This window comes from Panthera uncia, chromosome D4, assembly GCF_023721935.1.
Source record: "Panthera uncia isolate 11264 chromosome D4, Puncia_PCG_1.0, whole genome shotgun sequence".
NCBI classification, from domain to species: Eukaryota; Metazoa; Chordata; class Mammalia; order Carnivora; family Felidae; genus Panthera; species Panthera uncia.
In genome coordinates, this window is record NC_064807.1 from 87,552,536 (window position 1) to 87,569,330 (window position 16,795).

Below are 16,795 nucleotides of genomic sequence, written 5' to 3' on the forward strand. Positions count from 1 at the left end.
GTGCACTCTCCCTCTCCCTCAAAAATAAACATTAAAAATTTCTTTTCACTAAAAAACAAAACAAAACAGCTTCCGTAGTAGGTAACATTTCACATGCCACGTGTTGTTACGATTCATTGCTGGGAGAGTTAAATAGACCCTGTGTGACTCTACCGGGAGAGGACTCTCAGAGGCTCGATCCTGGCGTCGTCCACACTTCACCCCACGTGCTCCCCTTTGCTGAGTCTGCTCTGCATGCTCTCACCATCAGAGTCACAGCCACGAGCATGGGTGTATGTTAACTCCTGCGGGTCATGATAGCGAATCACTGAACCTGGGGACGGTCTTGGGGACCTGACACACAGGCTAAAACTACTGAAAAAAATGTCTAACAGTAAAATCATAATTAAAAAAAAACCCAAAAAACCCAAACACCCCACAGTAAAATCATGACATATTCACATAATGAAATACTACCATAATGATGAAAAAACAGTGAAGACACACATAAAATTGATGAATTTTACAGACGTGTTACAGAAGCCAGATTGAGTAAATACTATGTGACTCCATCATGTGACCCAAATAAATTCCAGATAAATCTGCAATTTAAATATTAAAAATATAAAACTACTACAAGAAAATATGGAAGTATTTACCCACTTTCTAAGACCAAAGTCAAAACCATGAAGAAATAAATATGGTAGTTTTGAATATATGTAGAAATTATCTACGCCTCAAAAACTGCATCTGAAATTGAACCACAAATGAAGAAACTGAAAAAAGCAATTTACAAGAATGCTTGCAGATTAAGAAGAAAACAACATCCCTAACACAAAGAAGGACAAGGGGCATGAAAAGACACTTATCCCCACACCCCCTTGACGAATACAAATGATCAGAAAAGATTTGGGACAAACCCTATAAACTCAAATGAGATACATTTTTCATACATAAAACTGGGGAAAAGAAGTTTAAACTCGCAACATGAGGGAGATGTCTATCTTTACACTTCACGGTAGGAGTCAAAATGATGCTCCTTTCAGTAGGCAAAGGCAAACACGGACCAAAAGTCTTAACACGTGCAACCGTTTTGACCTGGCACAGAGATTTACTCTGAGCGCTTGTAACGCTGAGCAACTATAAACAACACACCTGTTGTTTACAATACCCCCCCCTCCCCGCCCCAACGTTGTCAAGCCCCCTTCACTCACCCTCTCTTCCATGTCCAGCTTCCACCTTGGCCTGTGCTTAGTTACAGAATGGTTAAAACCGCGAACTTTATACTCGTAACTGTCCCAGTAATTAACCTCGTTAACGAAGCCTTTAAACATGCTTGGAAGAAGTTACAAATTCAGCTTAGGAAACCTAGGTCTCAAATTTTTCAGATGACAATGAGGTTTCCTCAAACAGAAAGCTCCAATTATTATATATTCCAAGTTACAGAAGAAAGAACTTACCCACAAACTCCCAGTACTTTTTATAATCAGCAGGAAATTTCCGTACATGCAACTGATAGAACTTCTCTTTGTTTGGAGAGCTGATCCACTCCTGTGCCACCTACACACAACAAAAAAGCGCATGAAGAAAGCAGAAACATTCCGGAAAGCAATGCTAAACAGCAAAATTTCCCCCAAACCAGCAACAGTGAAATGTGGAACCCAAAATCCCAAGTGACAGAAACGTGAAAAATCAACGTGTGGCTTCTGGTTTCCAGTTCGGCATGCGAGGAACTCGGAAGTCACCACTTCATCCTATCAACAAAAAGCAAGCTGAGAAATCGACCACCCTTCACATCATCACAAATGACGGGAGCACAAACCTTAACGCCAGGAGAGGAAACCCTGAACTGGAACCGACAAGCCGCTCAGGGGCTCAGTGTGGACAACTCGGTGACGAGGACTCCAGGGGCACCCAGCCATAAGGGGCACCCCACGCTTCGCGGAGTTTTACCTCCAGGAGGCCTTCTAGGCCCTCGCAGTGAGCACTGGAGAACATCCCTCATGCTCCCAGCACAGGGAGGAAGAAAGACACCACTTTGAAATATACTAGAACGTTCTGATCTTGCAAAGGCTCGATCTTGCAGAAACTCTTTTATTACCAGAGTTGAACTACTGAAGGGAAGAGAAATAACCAACTGCAGCCCATTCTGGCCCTCCTGTCCCACCTGAGGACGTGCAGGGAACGGAGACGCGTGTGTGCGCTTCACAGTCCACAGGCAGAAGCAGGCTTACGGGACGATCCCCCCTCAACTTACCGCCACATTACTCAAGGGCCCACTTACTGCTGGCTGTTCCCTTCACCTAGCACATCATGTCCACCCTACAACAAAAATTATAAGGTATACTCACAGGCCACAGTCTGAAGAGACTGAATAAGCACCAGAACCAGAGGCAGACGTGGCCGGAAAGCGGGAATGCCCAGACAAGGAATTAAAACAAAACAAAAAACAAAACAAAACAAAAACCCCATAATTACTATGCTAAGAGTTTAATGGGAAAAGCAGAGCATGCAAATTCCAAGAATCAAAAAAGAAACGCTAGAGATCAGAAACACTGACGGGATGAAGGATGCCTCTCGTGGGCTCAGTGGTAGACTGGACACGGCTGAAAAAAGAATCGCTGGGTTTCAGGATCTAGTGCTAGAACCTGCCAAAGCTGAAGGGCGGATTCTCTAACGGGAATCTTGTATTTTATCGGGCCATCCCGGTCAGGGGGGAGCAAGGAAGGCAGAAGAACCGGAATGGGCTGCACTGAGTGAGGTAAGGGAGGCAGCTACAGGGACAGAGCAACTACCAGGACGAGTGAGAAACCGGAAGACACACACATAAAGAGAAAAACAGAATCTACTGCTTCATGCTGTTCAATGTAACATACCCTGTGCCAGCTCAAGAAAACTTCATGAATGGTCTATATTAATTTAAAAATAAATGCAGAAGGGAGACTATCTCCTCTGAGAAGGATTCCCTTATCTCTGTATCAAAAAACACTTACTCCTGTGCTACCTCTGGAGTTGGTTCATTAGCACTCCGAAGGGTGTCTGTAAGCTCCAGAAGGGCAGTGATTAAGAAAGTGCTTCCTCTGTATCATCAGCATCTAGAACAGCGTCTGGCACAAACAGCCGTTCAACATTACAATCTAAGAGCTACATCTAAATCAAAATGAGATCAGTTATTTTAACTGTACTCTAATTACTACCGACATTAAAAAAAAAAAAAAAAAAAGCAGCAACTTCAAAGTCTGGGCAGGTATACAATTAAAACATACTTACCGTTTCAAAAGTATTCAGTATCATCAAAGGGAAAAAAACACTGAAATAATCTCCACAATCTTGAAATCTGACAGGCACCGGTCTTGAGATGGACTGACAAAGGCTGGTGGGGGGCCCACACTGATCAAAGTTCACAAACATTTCGTACTTCCACTTTAAGACCTCTTTAACAAAGGTGTCCGAGATAGACTGTGAGGACAAGAGAACATTCACCGCAGAGGAAGCCGAAAAAGATCTGCTTTCGCCAAACGTAAGCTTGTAACCTTGCCTGTTGGAATTATTCAGGGTCTGAGGACGGAGAACATCAGACAAACTCTTCACCTCACCCATTGGCTTTGGAGACAACACAGAGGCTGGCTGTGGGACTTTCAAAACAGATGGTACCCCGTTTGACTTCTGTTTGAGAGCCGGTGGCGGTATGGAGGAACTTTCCAAAGACTTCGAAAGATTGGCGATTCGTGAAGTACTACTTGAGCTAAAGACCTTGGCAGTGGAGGGTCTCTTGGACGCAGAGGGGGGCAGGCCCGGTTTACGAAACACATCTTCATCCACCGCTTTAGCTTCGCAGTGTTTGGAGCAGTATTCACCCTGCTTTTGCGCGGCTTCGACACAATCCTTGTACTTACATTTTGTGCTGCTCCAGGATTCTTCTTCCATCAGAGCTGTCTCTTTTCCATGAACTACTTCGATGAGTTTCTCGTTACCATTTTCCATTTGTGAACATAAATCCATATCTGCGGGATCGCGCTGGGTTAGAAATATATTCTCATCTTCCGAGTCACTGTTGCATCTGGGCTCTCCCTCTTTCAGAGCGGTCAACTCTAAACGATGTTCTGTTAGGTCGCCTCCACCTAAAGGGTCAGCTGACGTAGAGACAATGGCTTCATGTGTTGCTTCTCTTCCATTTAACACAACAGAAGTGCACTGGTTCGAAAGGCAAGGATCATCAGCCACCTGAGAAACACGTATCGTTTTCACGGGTTCTGGTTCCGAAGACGCGCGTTTTATCGATGGCTTTCCAGTATTGGTAGCACCCACCTCGGCGCCTCCGTTAGCACGATAATCTGAGCTATCGGATTCTGGGACGGGAGGGTCAGGATTCTGGGCTGAACGCAGCCCTGCTCTTGTAGGAGTCCTACTTTCAGAACCCAGAGATCCTCGCCTCTTCTGCTTTGATTTGTGTTTCGCCTGCCTTCGCGACTGAAGATCTTGACTTGTCAACAGTTTCTTATTATTTTTGAGAGAGAGAGTCTGAGGAGAAATTAATTTAGCCTTTTTTCTGGTATCAACCACTCCCACGGTTTTGCCATGGTCCCGTAACTGAACTAAATACCCTAGAGATCGCTGAGATAAATCGAATGCCCTACGAGGAGCCTTTTTCAGACCAAGTTTTTCAACAGTTGAAGTTGGTTCAGGGCACTGGCGAAGTATCTTTGGTGGGACTATAGCAGGAGTCGTCCTACAGCTTATGTAATTCGAACTTTTATTCTGCCCTTTTTTGGTATCTGAATGTGTTTTCTTAGTTTTAGAATGCGGGACTCTCCTAACGGGTTTGGAGTAAGTACGAAGCTTTGGAGAAGACTTCTTTAGTGAATCTGTAGTGTCTCTTTGAAGATTCGACCTGGAACTTGACCTCAGCTCTATACTTTTAAGATCACTTCCAGTCAGACCTCTCTCATTATCAGACTGGTCCTCATTTCTCTCAGAAGGTGAAGGCCTCAGAGGATCTTCAGCTACAGGTTTTTCATATCGTTTTCTCTTACGTTTTTTCACTTCAGTTGCACAAAATTCCCCGACAGAACTACCACTCTGTGGTTCTGTGTGTTTTTCAATGCCCTCTGCTACTTTCTTAATAACCTCTTCAGATACATAATCTGTATCATAACCCCAATCATTCGTGACATCGTTTAGGCGAGTCAGACGTGACTTGTTTTCATCCTCTTGAACTGAGTTCTTGTCGTCTGGTTCCTGATCTTGCCAAACTGAAAACACCTCATGTGGACTTTCAAACTCAAAAAACTGAGAATCCGATTCCTCAAACTCCAATAGGGACTTTGCCTCTTCTTCCTTTATTAGCTTCTGTTCCACATTTGTACTAGCTACTGAAGTATGCTCCTCTGGATATTCTTTCTTGATGCCTATTTTATCTCGTTTAATGTGTTTCTCAAAACCCAGAATCCCTTCGTCACCATCATCATCATCAGAATCTGAAATGATAATCACCTGGCCCCGGCAGGCTTCTCCAGCATTATTCGGGTTAGCTGTGAAACACCTTTTATCTTTTACTTTTCTTTGTAGCTGGGATGAGCTCTTTTGAGTTGACTCCGACGGAAACTTAATAACACTGGCTTGGGCTATCAAAGATAATTTGTGGAGGTCTCGGTCTATCTGGGAATCTGTCAAGGTGTTGGACTGTGGACTGAGGCTAGGAGCCTGTTCCCTCAAGTGAGAAGACCCCTGACTGGTGGTACTCTTGCCAGCTTCCTTATCTCTCGATTCAAGAAGAGTCACGGGGTCTTTGAAGGGAGAGGTTTTCTTCACACAAGGATCGGCCATTTCCGTAAACGAGACCAAATCTTTACCGTCCGCTTGGCGTTCCTGTATTTGACAGCTATTTTCATGGGCAGAGAAAATATCTAACTCTTTGGTCTTGAAGTGTTTCTTCTTCAGCAATAAACTGTTTTGAGATTTTCGCTCCCCGTTTTTATCATCGGGAACGTCATCAGGGTCTAAAGAGAGATGGTTTATGAAGCCATCCCCTTTCTGACCTCCTGAATCTTTCCTTGAAAAGAAACTGTCAATGGTAGACACAGTCAGTGTTTCCTCTAAATTGACGTCATCGATCAAAGTACTTTTCCTGTGTTGCTTCTTTATTACATGTGATAACTTAGCACAGATTTCAGCTTTCTGTCCCTTAGTTTTTCCTTTTGAGGTTTTGCCAAGAACATCATCCTTGAAAGAGAAATCCTCAGTTGATGTGGACGCCTTCTCCAGGGAGTCGGTGCCAGAATCAGTCAACGAACGTGCGGCTATTATCACCCCTCTGTCACATCCCCTTTCCGGACCATTTCTGGAATCCGTAGGATTCTCCTTCACAGACTTCTGCTTCCCTTTACTTGTTTTAACTGCATCTTGAGCTCTTTCCGGGAAAAGCCTTTTGCTACCCTGCTTTATGCACGTCTCTGCTGAGAGACGGCCTTCTAGTTTCAAATCTTTTATGTAACTGTGCTCACTATCCTCTTCGCCAGCGTTACTTGCTTTGACCAATCTATTCTCTGGCATTTGAAATGCTTCAGCTTTCGTTGGTCCTTTAGAAAATGTTGGGCTGGAGTTTTCCGGACAGGGCAGGCCTTTTTTAGATTTCTTCCCTGTCTGTTCACTTTCTTCTTTATTGTAAGACGCAGGAGGGGTTTTACATACGGGAGTCAGATCCACAAAAGTGCTACACTGAGGTACTTTGAATTTTATGTTTCTAATAATTTGCTTTAAACAAGTTTGTAACTCATGGGTTTCCTGAGTAGTCAACTGCCAACCCAGAGATAAATTCCCACGCAGAAACAAGTTGAGCTTGTCCCAGAATCGCTTGCACAGAGTCTGCTGCCCAAGCTGATACCCTTCTTTAAGGAGACTTCTGATCAGCTGCACACAAGCCAGCTGGACAGAATTAGATGGCATCGAATGCAGTGACAGAGACGAGATCACTGCTGCTCCTTTGGAGCAATTTCCAGATGACTTCTCAGAACTCCGTGCAAACGCGGTGGTGGGAAGCTTGGCGCATTTTACAACAGCCTCCACCCACTGCTGGGAACTAACCCACAGCAAGTGCAAACATTTTTTATTTCTGTGCAGTTCAATCACGGACACCAAAATCAGAAGGAAAAACTCAGTAACTTTGTCACACACAGCATCTGTTTGGTTGAGGACATCTTTGACTTCAGAGTGCAGATGGTGAATCACCTCTACTATGTAAGCCACACCCAAATCCTTAAGATCCATGAGGGACTGAACAAAGGGGATGAACCACAGAAACGTGCTATTGTGAACACGCATGTCTTGACCGATATCTGACTGAAGCACACTGGCTAACGTTTCCATCTCTTCGTACATGTTAGGACAGTAATCTGGGCAAATGGCTGATCTCCACCCGGAATCCTAAAATGGAAGAAATACAGACATTTGGGTAAGCAAGCACCATTCATGGCGGGCTTGACACACAGTTTTGAACAAGAAAATATGCTGCTCGGTTTTCCTACTTTGGTTCCCATGTATCTGCACATACCCCAAAGAGATGGAAAGCAGTTCAACGTCAACGTCAGGGGTTCGTGAGGACAGGACACCTGCACGTGCTGTGTTCTTCTTTCCGTCACTCATCCCCCCCACCCCCCACCGCCCATCCCACCACCTTTCCAATCTTCCCAGCTGCCCTTAATCTTCCAAAGGGTGCACCCTGTAGTAAGAGTCCAGTTTTCACAGGGCACGATACATCCGTTCAACCAGAAACCCCTTACGCAGCAGCTGGTTCGGAGCAGCTGTGTATAATAAAATCAGCAAGTCAACCAATTAGGTGCAATGTTGTCTCTACAAAGGCAGGGCAAGTACCATCTGAATTCTCGAAACGCCTCATACCTTTTTGGTCTTTTCAGGGTTGTAATTGTACACGATCTGGCTACAAGTCACTGTATCATCCAAATACGACTCCGGTTCTGACTTGGTCCTAAAGTAGTAAGAATAAATACAAACCACTGAAATGAAGTAAATTAAAAAAAAAAAAAAAAAAGAAAAAAAAAAGGCAAAAAGGAGAAAACCCTATTGCTAAGTCAGTTACAACAGACTTCCTCACGGAGCCTATGTGAAAATCCTGACACAACCAGACGCCTGGGTGGCTCAGTCGGTTGAGCGTCCGACTTCGGCTCAGGTCACGATCTCGTGGTTCGAGAGTTCAAGCCCCACATCGGGCTCTGTGCTGACAGCTCAGAGCCTGGAGCCTGCTTCGGATTCTGTGTCTCCCTCTCTCTCTGCCCCTCCCCCACTCACTCCCTCTCTCTCTCTCTCTCTCTCTCAAAAATTAACAAAGATTAAAATCCTGACACGTTAATTCAACTAACCTTACAGAGCTGTTCCGTATATTTTGGATCTCTCTATTGTAGCTCATGTTACTGATAATGGTCTGAAACGCCTCAATAGGATCGATGCGTTGACCCCAGACCTTTGATCCGAGGCGATCCAGAATCACCATGAAACAGTGTAATGCTGGCCAGAAAGGATCCACGCTATCATCTGAAATTCAACGAAGTAACTGCTGAATCATGCAACGATTAGACAAAGACACGAAAGCAGGCTGAGGGTTAGGCTTGCTTTATCTGGAGAGCCACAAAACTGAAAGCAAAGCACCGAGTCATGTAACGCAAAGTGCCGCCGACCACACCGGCTTTAAAAACCTGGTAAATTTTAAAGTTCCTTCTGCATTTTTTCCCAAGCAATGCGATATGCCTCCAAGAAACTGTTTAATGGGGAACAAACTGAGAGAGTCTAGGTAAACTCACCTTTCTCACCCTGTCTGCCACACCTGAAACATCCTTCCTACTGAACAAAGCCCGTGATACGGGAAATTCTGGGTTAGCTCGAACTGCATTTTGTATGCCATTTGGCTGCGATAAAGGACCGAATCCCTTAGCTAATGGCTAAGCGGATACACACCCTTCATCCAACCGTATCTCAACGTGGCTTTGTTCTCTACTTTTCATCCAATTGGCAGGAGTTCCCATCACTCAGAAGCTCTCACCTCCAGTTCTTTCCCTCCTATCAGATGTGCAGTGGCAAAATACTGCCTACTCAAAGGCCTTCAACTACTCCTTAATGTCTCCCAAGGAGATTCAAAGTCCTCAGTCACGCACTTGGAAGATCCTACTCTACGGTCTCTTTCCAGCTTTATTTTTCACGCCCCCATAATCATACCCCGTCTACAGCACAGACAGACAGCTGGCTTCTCCCCAAGTAAGACCCGGAATGCCCTCACTATTGGCACCCCCTAGTAAAATCCTATCCGTCCTTCCAGCCCAGCTCAAACGTGCCCTCTCCATCAAACGTTCCTTGGTCATTTCATCTACTGCCCTGTTCTGACACAGTGCTCACTCAGTTACTGATGATGTTATCTGGTCACTCTAGAACTTTCTGCTTTATTTTCCTCAAGGCTCTTAAGCTCTACTTTTTTTTTTTTTTTTTATCATAGGCATTCGTGTAGACCTTCTCATACACTTTTTTATCCCTTCCTGCAGCTGACACAGTGTCTTATGCCCAGTAAGCTCTCAAGTAAGGAACAAAGTTATCAATTAGGTGAAGACCATTATGAAAGGTTTCTTAGGTCACGTGACTCACATTTTGAAAGTCAAGGGAACCGGATTAACAGAAAAGACAGAATTGTATGGGCAAGGCACAAAGAAATGACCTATTAATGTAGTAAGTGCTGGAAAACAAGTTAGTAATAACTCTGAGAACAACCTAGCAAGAGAAGCTATGCGATCAAAAAAAGAATAACATTTATATAGTTCTTCTGCAACCTTGCACAACTGAGTTTATATCCACATTGGAGTTGCCTAAAGAGAAGTGAATGTGGGGGAAAAATTATCTTCATTATGTTTTTGTAGTATCTGGCATCCTGGATCTCTATTCATTCCTTCATCAAGATTAGAAACATTCATTACAGATCCTCCCTGATCAGCCTGACACAACCACAAGCAAAAGAAAATTAGGGTCTAATAATAAACATTACTACGAGTTTTACACCCTAGCTTGTAAACTCTGAACAGCACTGTCCCAAGAATACTTTCTGTGATGAGGGAAATGATCTTTATCCACACTGTTCAGTATCAACCACCAGGCACATGTGGTTACTGAGCACTCAAAGTACAACTCGTGGGACTGGAAGACCCACTGAATTCTTCAGTTAATTTTAATTAATTTAAATGTACATAGCCACATTTGGCTAGCAGTCACCACGTTGGACAGTGGAACCCTAGAGAACAGAAGTGAAATGAAGAAGAACCAGGAAAAAGGAAGACAGAGGGACAGGAGAGGCTTTCCCCACAATTTTAACTACCATGTCGTTGGAAAGGTATTTGCTAGTCTTGATTCTACCACTAACTGGGCATTTCAACGTGAAGAAGTAAATTAACTTCCCTGGCCTTCAGTTTCATCTTTTATGAAGGTAGAGTGTTGAAATTGAACTCTCAAGGTCATTTCCAATTTAAAACTCTGAATCTGTGACTGAACCATAAACACGTCCATTTTTTTTTCCATGCCACACACCCAAATTCTTGCAATGACACTAATGTTTTAAAAGGGCCCGTCGCAGCATCCCAAAGCATTTACCAAATAAAGATTATTACCATCTGCTTGCCTCTCCATGGTGTGAAGGATTGATTGCATGAAATCATTCTGTTTGTCCGAGCCCAGCAACAGGGAGTCCATAGCCTGCTCCTCAAGAATGGTCAGCAACATGCAAATACCTGTAAGATCATTTACAGTTTTCCTGACTTGAGTAAATGACACCGTTCGGAGGCTTTCTCCGGCTTAGTTGGCAAAAGAGTAACAAGGCAGTAAAATGAAGCAAACCAGTACCCGCTTCCTCCAACACTCAGGTCTGAGACACTCAGACACCACCGCTCCCAGTAACAGGGCTTTAGACCGACTTGGACAGAAAAAGGGAAATGGTACAAACTTGGTTAGAAATCAGTTTCAAAGAGGATCACCACACAATTCGTTTTTCCTCAACTCTAAGATGCCTCCAATTTTAAGATCACCGTATTCTGAGAACTCATCACTGCCAAACAGGACACGTGGCTGTAGGACTCAGAATCAGTGAAGCAGGGGAGACCTACTTTGAGTCAGTGTAGAAGTTGCTGAAAACCAAAGCTAGTATCTCTTTCACCAAGAAATATTTTACAGATGGGGAAATCCCTTACATCGAACCCTACTGAAGTCCATCGCCACACCAAGGTTTTGTTATAGCTAGTACTGCTTTCAATACAAGATTTGCCACCCTCGAACACGCACCTCTTACAAAGATGGTTTCTAGAATAAAGTCTCAAAACAAGAGATGTAATGGCTAAGTCAATTTAATGACAGCACGAGAACTGGGAACCACGAGATCCTTCACTAGATCACCAAGAAACCACTTCCTTTGCAAGATACTCATTGAAAATGATAGAAAACTACTAGTCACACTCGTGTAGGAACGGCACTCACCTAGCCAATAGTTCTTGTAGTTGGTGGTATCGTACATGTGCGCAGGCAGAAGAATCAGTTTACCCTTCTCGAGGACAGAACAAGTGTAGATGTCTGGATCTTCCAGAAGCCCCAACTCAATGACTTTAAAAAGACAAGTCAAAACCTCCTGCAGATCATAATAGTCATCTCTGTCCACTTTTCCCAAGTTCCTTGCGGTCAGGATAGCCCAACGCCGAACCTAAAGGCACAACACGTTCGTTACTTCATTCAATAAGTAACTGTCCATGCACGGCAAGAACCTAATTAAGAAAACAGGATTCTCTATTTTAAAAGACACTAGATATTGGGGCGCCTGGGTGGCTCAGTCGGTTAAGCGTCCAACCTGGGCTCAGCTCATGATCTCGCGGTTGGTGAGTTTGGGCCCCGCATCAGGCTCTGTGCTGACAGCTCGGAGCCTGGAGCCTGCTTCGGATTCTGTATCTCCTTCTCTCTCTGCCCGTCCCCTGCTCTCTCTCTCTCTTGCTCAAAAATAAATAAAGATTAAAAAAAAAATTAAAAGACACGAGATACTAATGATGCAATATTTAGACCCTATTTGATCCTGATTTGAATCCTAAAAAAGCGTTTATGAGATAGATAATTACTTCCATCCATTTAAACACTGATTAGAAATATGACATTAAGGAATTAGTACTTTAGGTGCAGTGGTGATATTGTTTCATTTTTTTTTTTAAAAACCCTTTTTTTTTTTTTTTTTTAAATGTTTATTTTTGAGACAGAGAGAGACAGAGCATGAGCAGGGGAGGGGAAGAGAGAAAGGGAGACACAGAATGTGAAACAGGCTCCAGGCTCCGAGCCGTCAGCACAGAGCCCGACGCGGGGCTCGAACCCACTTAACTGTGAGATCATGACCTGAGCGAAGTCGGCCGCTTAACCGACTGAGCCACCCAGGCGCCCCAAAAACCCTTATCTTTTAGAGACATATTTAAGTATCTTATGGATAAGATGCTCTGATGTCTAAGATTTGCTCTAAGTAATCCAAAAGGCAACACAATATTGATCACATATTGGTAACTGAGAAAGCTCAGTGATGGGCAGAAGGGGGTTCATTACACCATTCTACTTTTGTATGTTTATAATTCTCCATAATAGAAAGTTGAGGGGGAAAAAAAAAGTGGAGCCTGAAAAGAAATCAAAAGTCACCTCTAAATGGCAATACAGCACAGGGAAGTGATTTTAAAAATTCTTGTGGGCTATGAGTTAAACCTAGTAATCACAACCAACCTTAAAAGGCTAAATAAAATAAAACAGAAAAAGACCAGCGTGCATCCCGCAGGAGTAGGATTTGGGGAAATGTTCAGCTGACACATGCATATGTGTGTATGTAACCAATGAAAACCTTTTTTTTTTTTTTTTTTTTTTTTTTTTTTTTTTTTTTTTTTTTTTTTACTGTGGATGGCCAGAAGTTTGAAAAACGGAGCTAGAGGACACAGGAATGGGCTGGCTCCGTGCCAACATAAGTAATCAATTTTAAGCTTTTGGAAAACATACAAAGGAATGCATGAGTCCATACTGATAATAGGCAAGTAAGTGGGAGAAAGAAAAAGAGTTCTTGATTATGATAGTGGAACCAATGTCCAGGACTAACCGGCAAACGTGTAGAGTGCTGGGGTTGGGAAATGATTTTGCAAATCGTAAAAAAAAAAAAAAAGTGATTCAGGCAAAAGCCACCAGTTAACGCTCAATTTGGGAGAAAATTCTGGTGAGGAGCGGGGCCCTTCTGTGGTCTCCCGATAGCTAAGAAACAGAAATTATACGGTGAGGAAATGGGACACCACCTTGACTGGCTAATCAAAATGAACATAACCACAAAGAGCAAGTGACACGGGAGCGCCTCTGAGGGTGACACTCTGAGGAGGACAGAACATCACTTCTATGCAGTCCTCCAGCTGGAACGCGTAACCTGAACCTAACAACAAGGAAACATCAGACAGACCCCAAATGAGCAGCATTCTGATGGGGGGGGGGGGGGGGACGGGCAGGGATGACCGCACTCTTCAGAAATGTCATAAAGGACAAAGGCTGAGAGAGTGCAGATTAAGGGAGAGCAAAGCAAACAGCAAAACCAGGCCCGGGGACCTGGAGCCAGGCTGCCTGTATGACACCCGGTCACCACACACTAGCCTGGCTGGCTGTGGCCAAGTCTGACTCGGTTTCCTCCTCTATACATTACCTGCCTCACTGGGCTGCTGTAAGGCGTGAAGTGAGTTCACATCCGGAAATTACCTCCTTCATTCTACTTTTTTATTCCATTGTTCCCTAGCTTCTTAAGAGGAATAATCAGCTCATTAATTTTGAGGCTTTCTTCTTTTCCACAATTACTTAAAGATATAAATTTCCCTGAAAGCACTCTTTTGCCACATCCTACAATTTTTTAATGTGGCACCTTCATTATAATTCAGTTCTGGGTATGCTTAAGTCTTAATGACTTCTTTTTTAGCATGTGCTACTTTCGAAATATGGAAACTCATTTATCTTTTCATTAACCTCTATCTAAACTGTGTTATGATCAGAGATCACGAGAGGGATGATGCCAACGCTAAGTCCTTGAAATGTGTTGAAACATGTAATATTTATCACAAATTAGAACGTGATCGCTTTTATCGTTTAATGCGTATTTGGAAAAATGGTTAGATGCCCAGCTCACATATATACCCATTAGGTTATGTTTGCATACTGCCCTGTGCACATATTCCATTCCTTGTTGGGTTTTGTCTACTGATTCATCAGCGTGGAACAGGAGTACAGTGAAATCTTCCACAGTAATCAATCCACCACCTCTTCTTGAAGTTCTACCAATAACTGCATCATTTATTTTGAGACTGTTTCAGCCACATATGACTTGTGTAAAAAAACTACAGTTTTGATAAATTGAGTTTTCTGTTATTATACAGTAACCTTATCCCCCTGTCCAAATGTCGATTTTATTTGATATGACACAATAGCTCCACCAGCTTTCAGCAAAGTTAAAAAGGCAACCGACGGAATGGGAGAAGATATTTACAAATGACGTATCAGATAAAGGGTTAGTATCCAAAATCTATAAAAAAGTTATCAAACTCAACACCCAAAAAACAAATAATCCAGTGAAGAAACGGGCAAAAGACATGAATAGCCACCTCTCCAAAGAAGACATCCAGATGGCCAACCGACACATGAAAAAATGCTCAGTATCACTCATCATCAGGGAAATACAAATCAAAACCACAAGGAGATCCCACCTCACACCTGTCAGAATGGCTCACATGAACAACCCTGGCAACAAGAGATGTTGGCGAGGATGCGGAGAAAGAGGCTCTTTTGCCCTGCTGGTGGGAATGCAAACTGGGGCAGCCACTCTGGAAAACAGTATGGAGGTTCCTCAAAAAATTAAAAAGAGAACTACCCTACGACAACCCAGCAACTGTACCACTAGATATTTATCCAAGGGATACAGGGATGCTGTCTCGAAGGGGCCCGTGCACCCCCATGTTCATAGCAGCACTATCGACAATAGCCAAAGTATGGAAAGAGCCCAAATGTCCGTCAACGGATGAATGGATACAGAAGATACATACAATGGAGTATTACCCGGCAATCAAAAAGAATGAAATCTGGCCATCTGCAGCAACACAGATGGGACTAGAGGGTATTATGCTAAGCAAAATTAGTCAGAGAAAGACAAATATCATACGTCTTCACTCATACGAGTGAAGATACAAAACAGATGAACATGAGGGAAACAAAAAGGATATAAAAACAAGGAGGGGGCCAAAACATAAGAGACTCTTAAATACAGAGAACAGAGGGTTGCTGGAGGGATTGTGGGTGGGGGGAATAGGCCAGATGGGCAAGGGGCATTAAGGAGGGCACCTGTTGGAATGATCACTGGGTGTTATACATAAGGGATGAATCACTGCAATCTACTCCTGAAATCCTTACTACACTAGATGCTGACTAACTTGGATGTACAATTTTATAAATTAATTAATTAATTAAAAAAAAAAAAACAATAGCTCCACCAGCTTTGATTAGGTCAGTATTTGCCTATTAACTGTTTTTCCTTCAACCTTTTCGCACCCTAAGTTTTAGGTGTTTCTCTTGGAAACAAAACCACGGATTTTCTTTTGTAATTCAATCTAATCTGTGTCTTCACTGACAAATTCAGCCCGCTTATGTTAAACACTGATATTCTTAAACCTGTTTATCTGTATGAACCATGTTTCTCTATTTCTTCTAAAGCATTTTTTTTACCTTCTAAAGTAATTCATTACCTAGCTCCGCCCTTAACAAGATGAAAAGCTAACCCACACGCTCTCACATCTTGCCTGCCAACCCCATCACGTTGTTACTACCCCGTCCAAGTTATTATTGATAGATTCACTTTCTTCGAACTTAGCTGTTTTTATGAACAGGCTTCACCACAGCATCCAACCAACTTTGTATTAAGTTCTTACGCTACCTTCTCTTCTTTCTCTCGTGTCCCTCATCTGGCACCGGTCTAGCATCAGCAGCTCGGGCTGCCAACCACCAGTCGCGTCAGGGAGGGAGGGGCCCTGCAGACTCAGTCGTGAAGCATCTGAGTGCCTGGCCCGGGTCCTGGGTGCCCGGCTGGACCTCCTTCCTCTGTTGCTATGTGGCTCTAGAAGGCCAGTACCGGAGAGCATCTGGCCGTACTGTCAGCTTTCTTTCACAGGCAGGGGAGAGTCTACTTTGTGCACAGGCCCGGACTCTGGTTCTCGGCCTTTCCTGGACTACACCCGGAGCTACTGTCATCCGGCAGAAACTGCATGCTCAGCTACCAAGAGCCACCCGGACCTAGAGGTTTCCACCGTTTATCACGTGGTGTTTCTGCTGCACTGCTGGTCCCGAGAAACGCTTACCTTTTGAGGGGTGTGATTATACATTTTTAACGGTTCAATACTTTAGACAAAATACACACCGAAACCCTCTATTACGGCTCTCTCTCTATGTGCAAAAATAAAATATATCCTTTCATTGCCTACCACTCATACTCACCATTTCATTGGGATGGACCAGAAACAAATAAATGCCTGGATGTTTGTCAAAAACCTGAAAGGAGCAATTAGCTTGTTCCATCCGACAAAGTGCTTCAACACATAATTCGTCTAAATAGAAAAAACAAGACAGTAAATATGAGACATAAACCTTATCAACTTTATCAAGAGTCCATGAATCTGGCTCCTTCGGTTGTTCTGTAAGTAAATAAAAAGCTGTTCTTTTCCTTTTTTTTTCTCAAATGAGGCATAAAAATGTTGAT

The 16,795-nt window shown here is 43.4% G+C and overlaps 1 protein-coding gene across 9 annotated transcripts in view; it reads right to left on the reverse strand.

Moving 5' to 3' along the window:
• Positions 1–16,795, reverse strand: part of SETX (senataxin) — a 64,299-nt gene that overhangs the window by 37,005 nt on the left and 10,499 nt on the right. For all 9 annotated transcript variants that reach the window (XR_007459388.1, XM_049638125.1, XM_049638111.1 and 6 more), the window contains exons 4-10: positions 16,534–16,643; positions 11,494–11,713; positions 10,635–10,754; positions 8,355–8,526; positions 7,876–7,963; positions 3,250–7,401; positions 1,440–1,539 (exon numbers count right to left, since the gene is read on the reverse strand). Coding sequence is in view for 8 of the 9 variants with exons in the window: in XM_049638125.1 (XP_049494082.1) it covers positions 1,440–1,539; positions 3,250–7,401; positions 7,876–7,963; positions 8,355–8,526; positions 10,635–10,754; positions 11,494–11,713; positions 16,534–16,643 (4,962 nt within the window). In the remaining variant the exon portion in view is untranslated. The remainder of the gene's footprint in view (positions 1–1,439; positions 1,540–3,249; positions 7,402–7,875; positions 7,964–8,354; positions 8,527–10,634; positions 10,755–11,493; positions 11,714–16,533; positions 16,644–16,795) is intronic.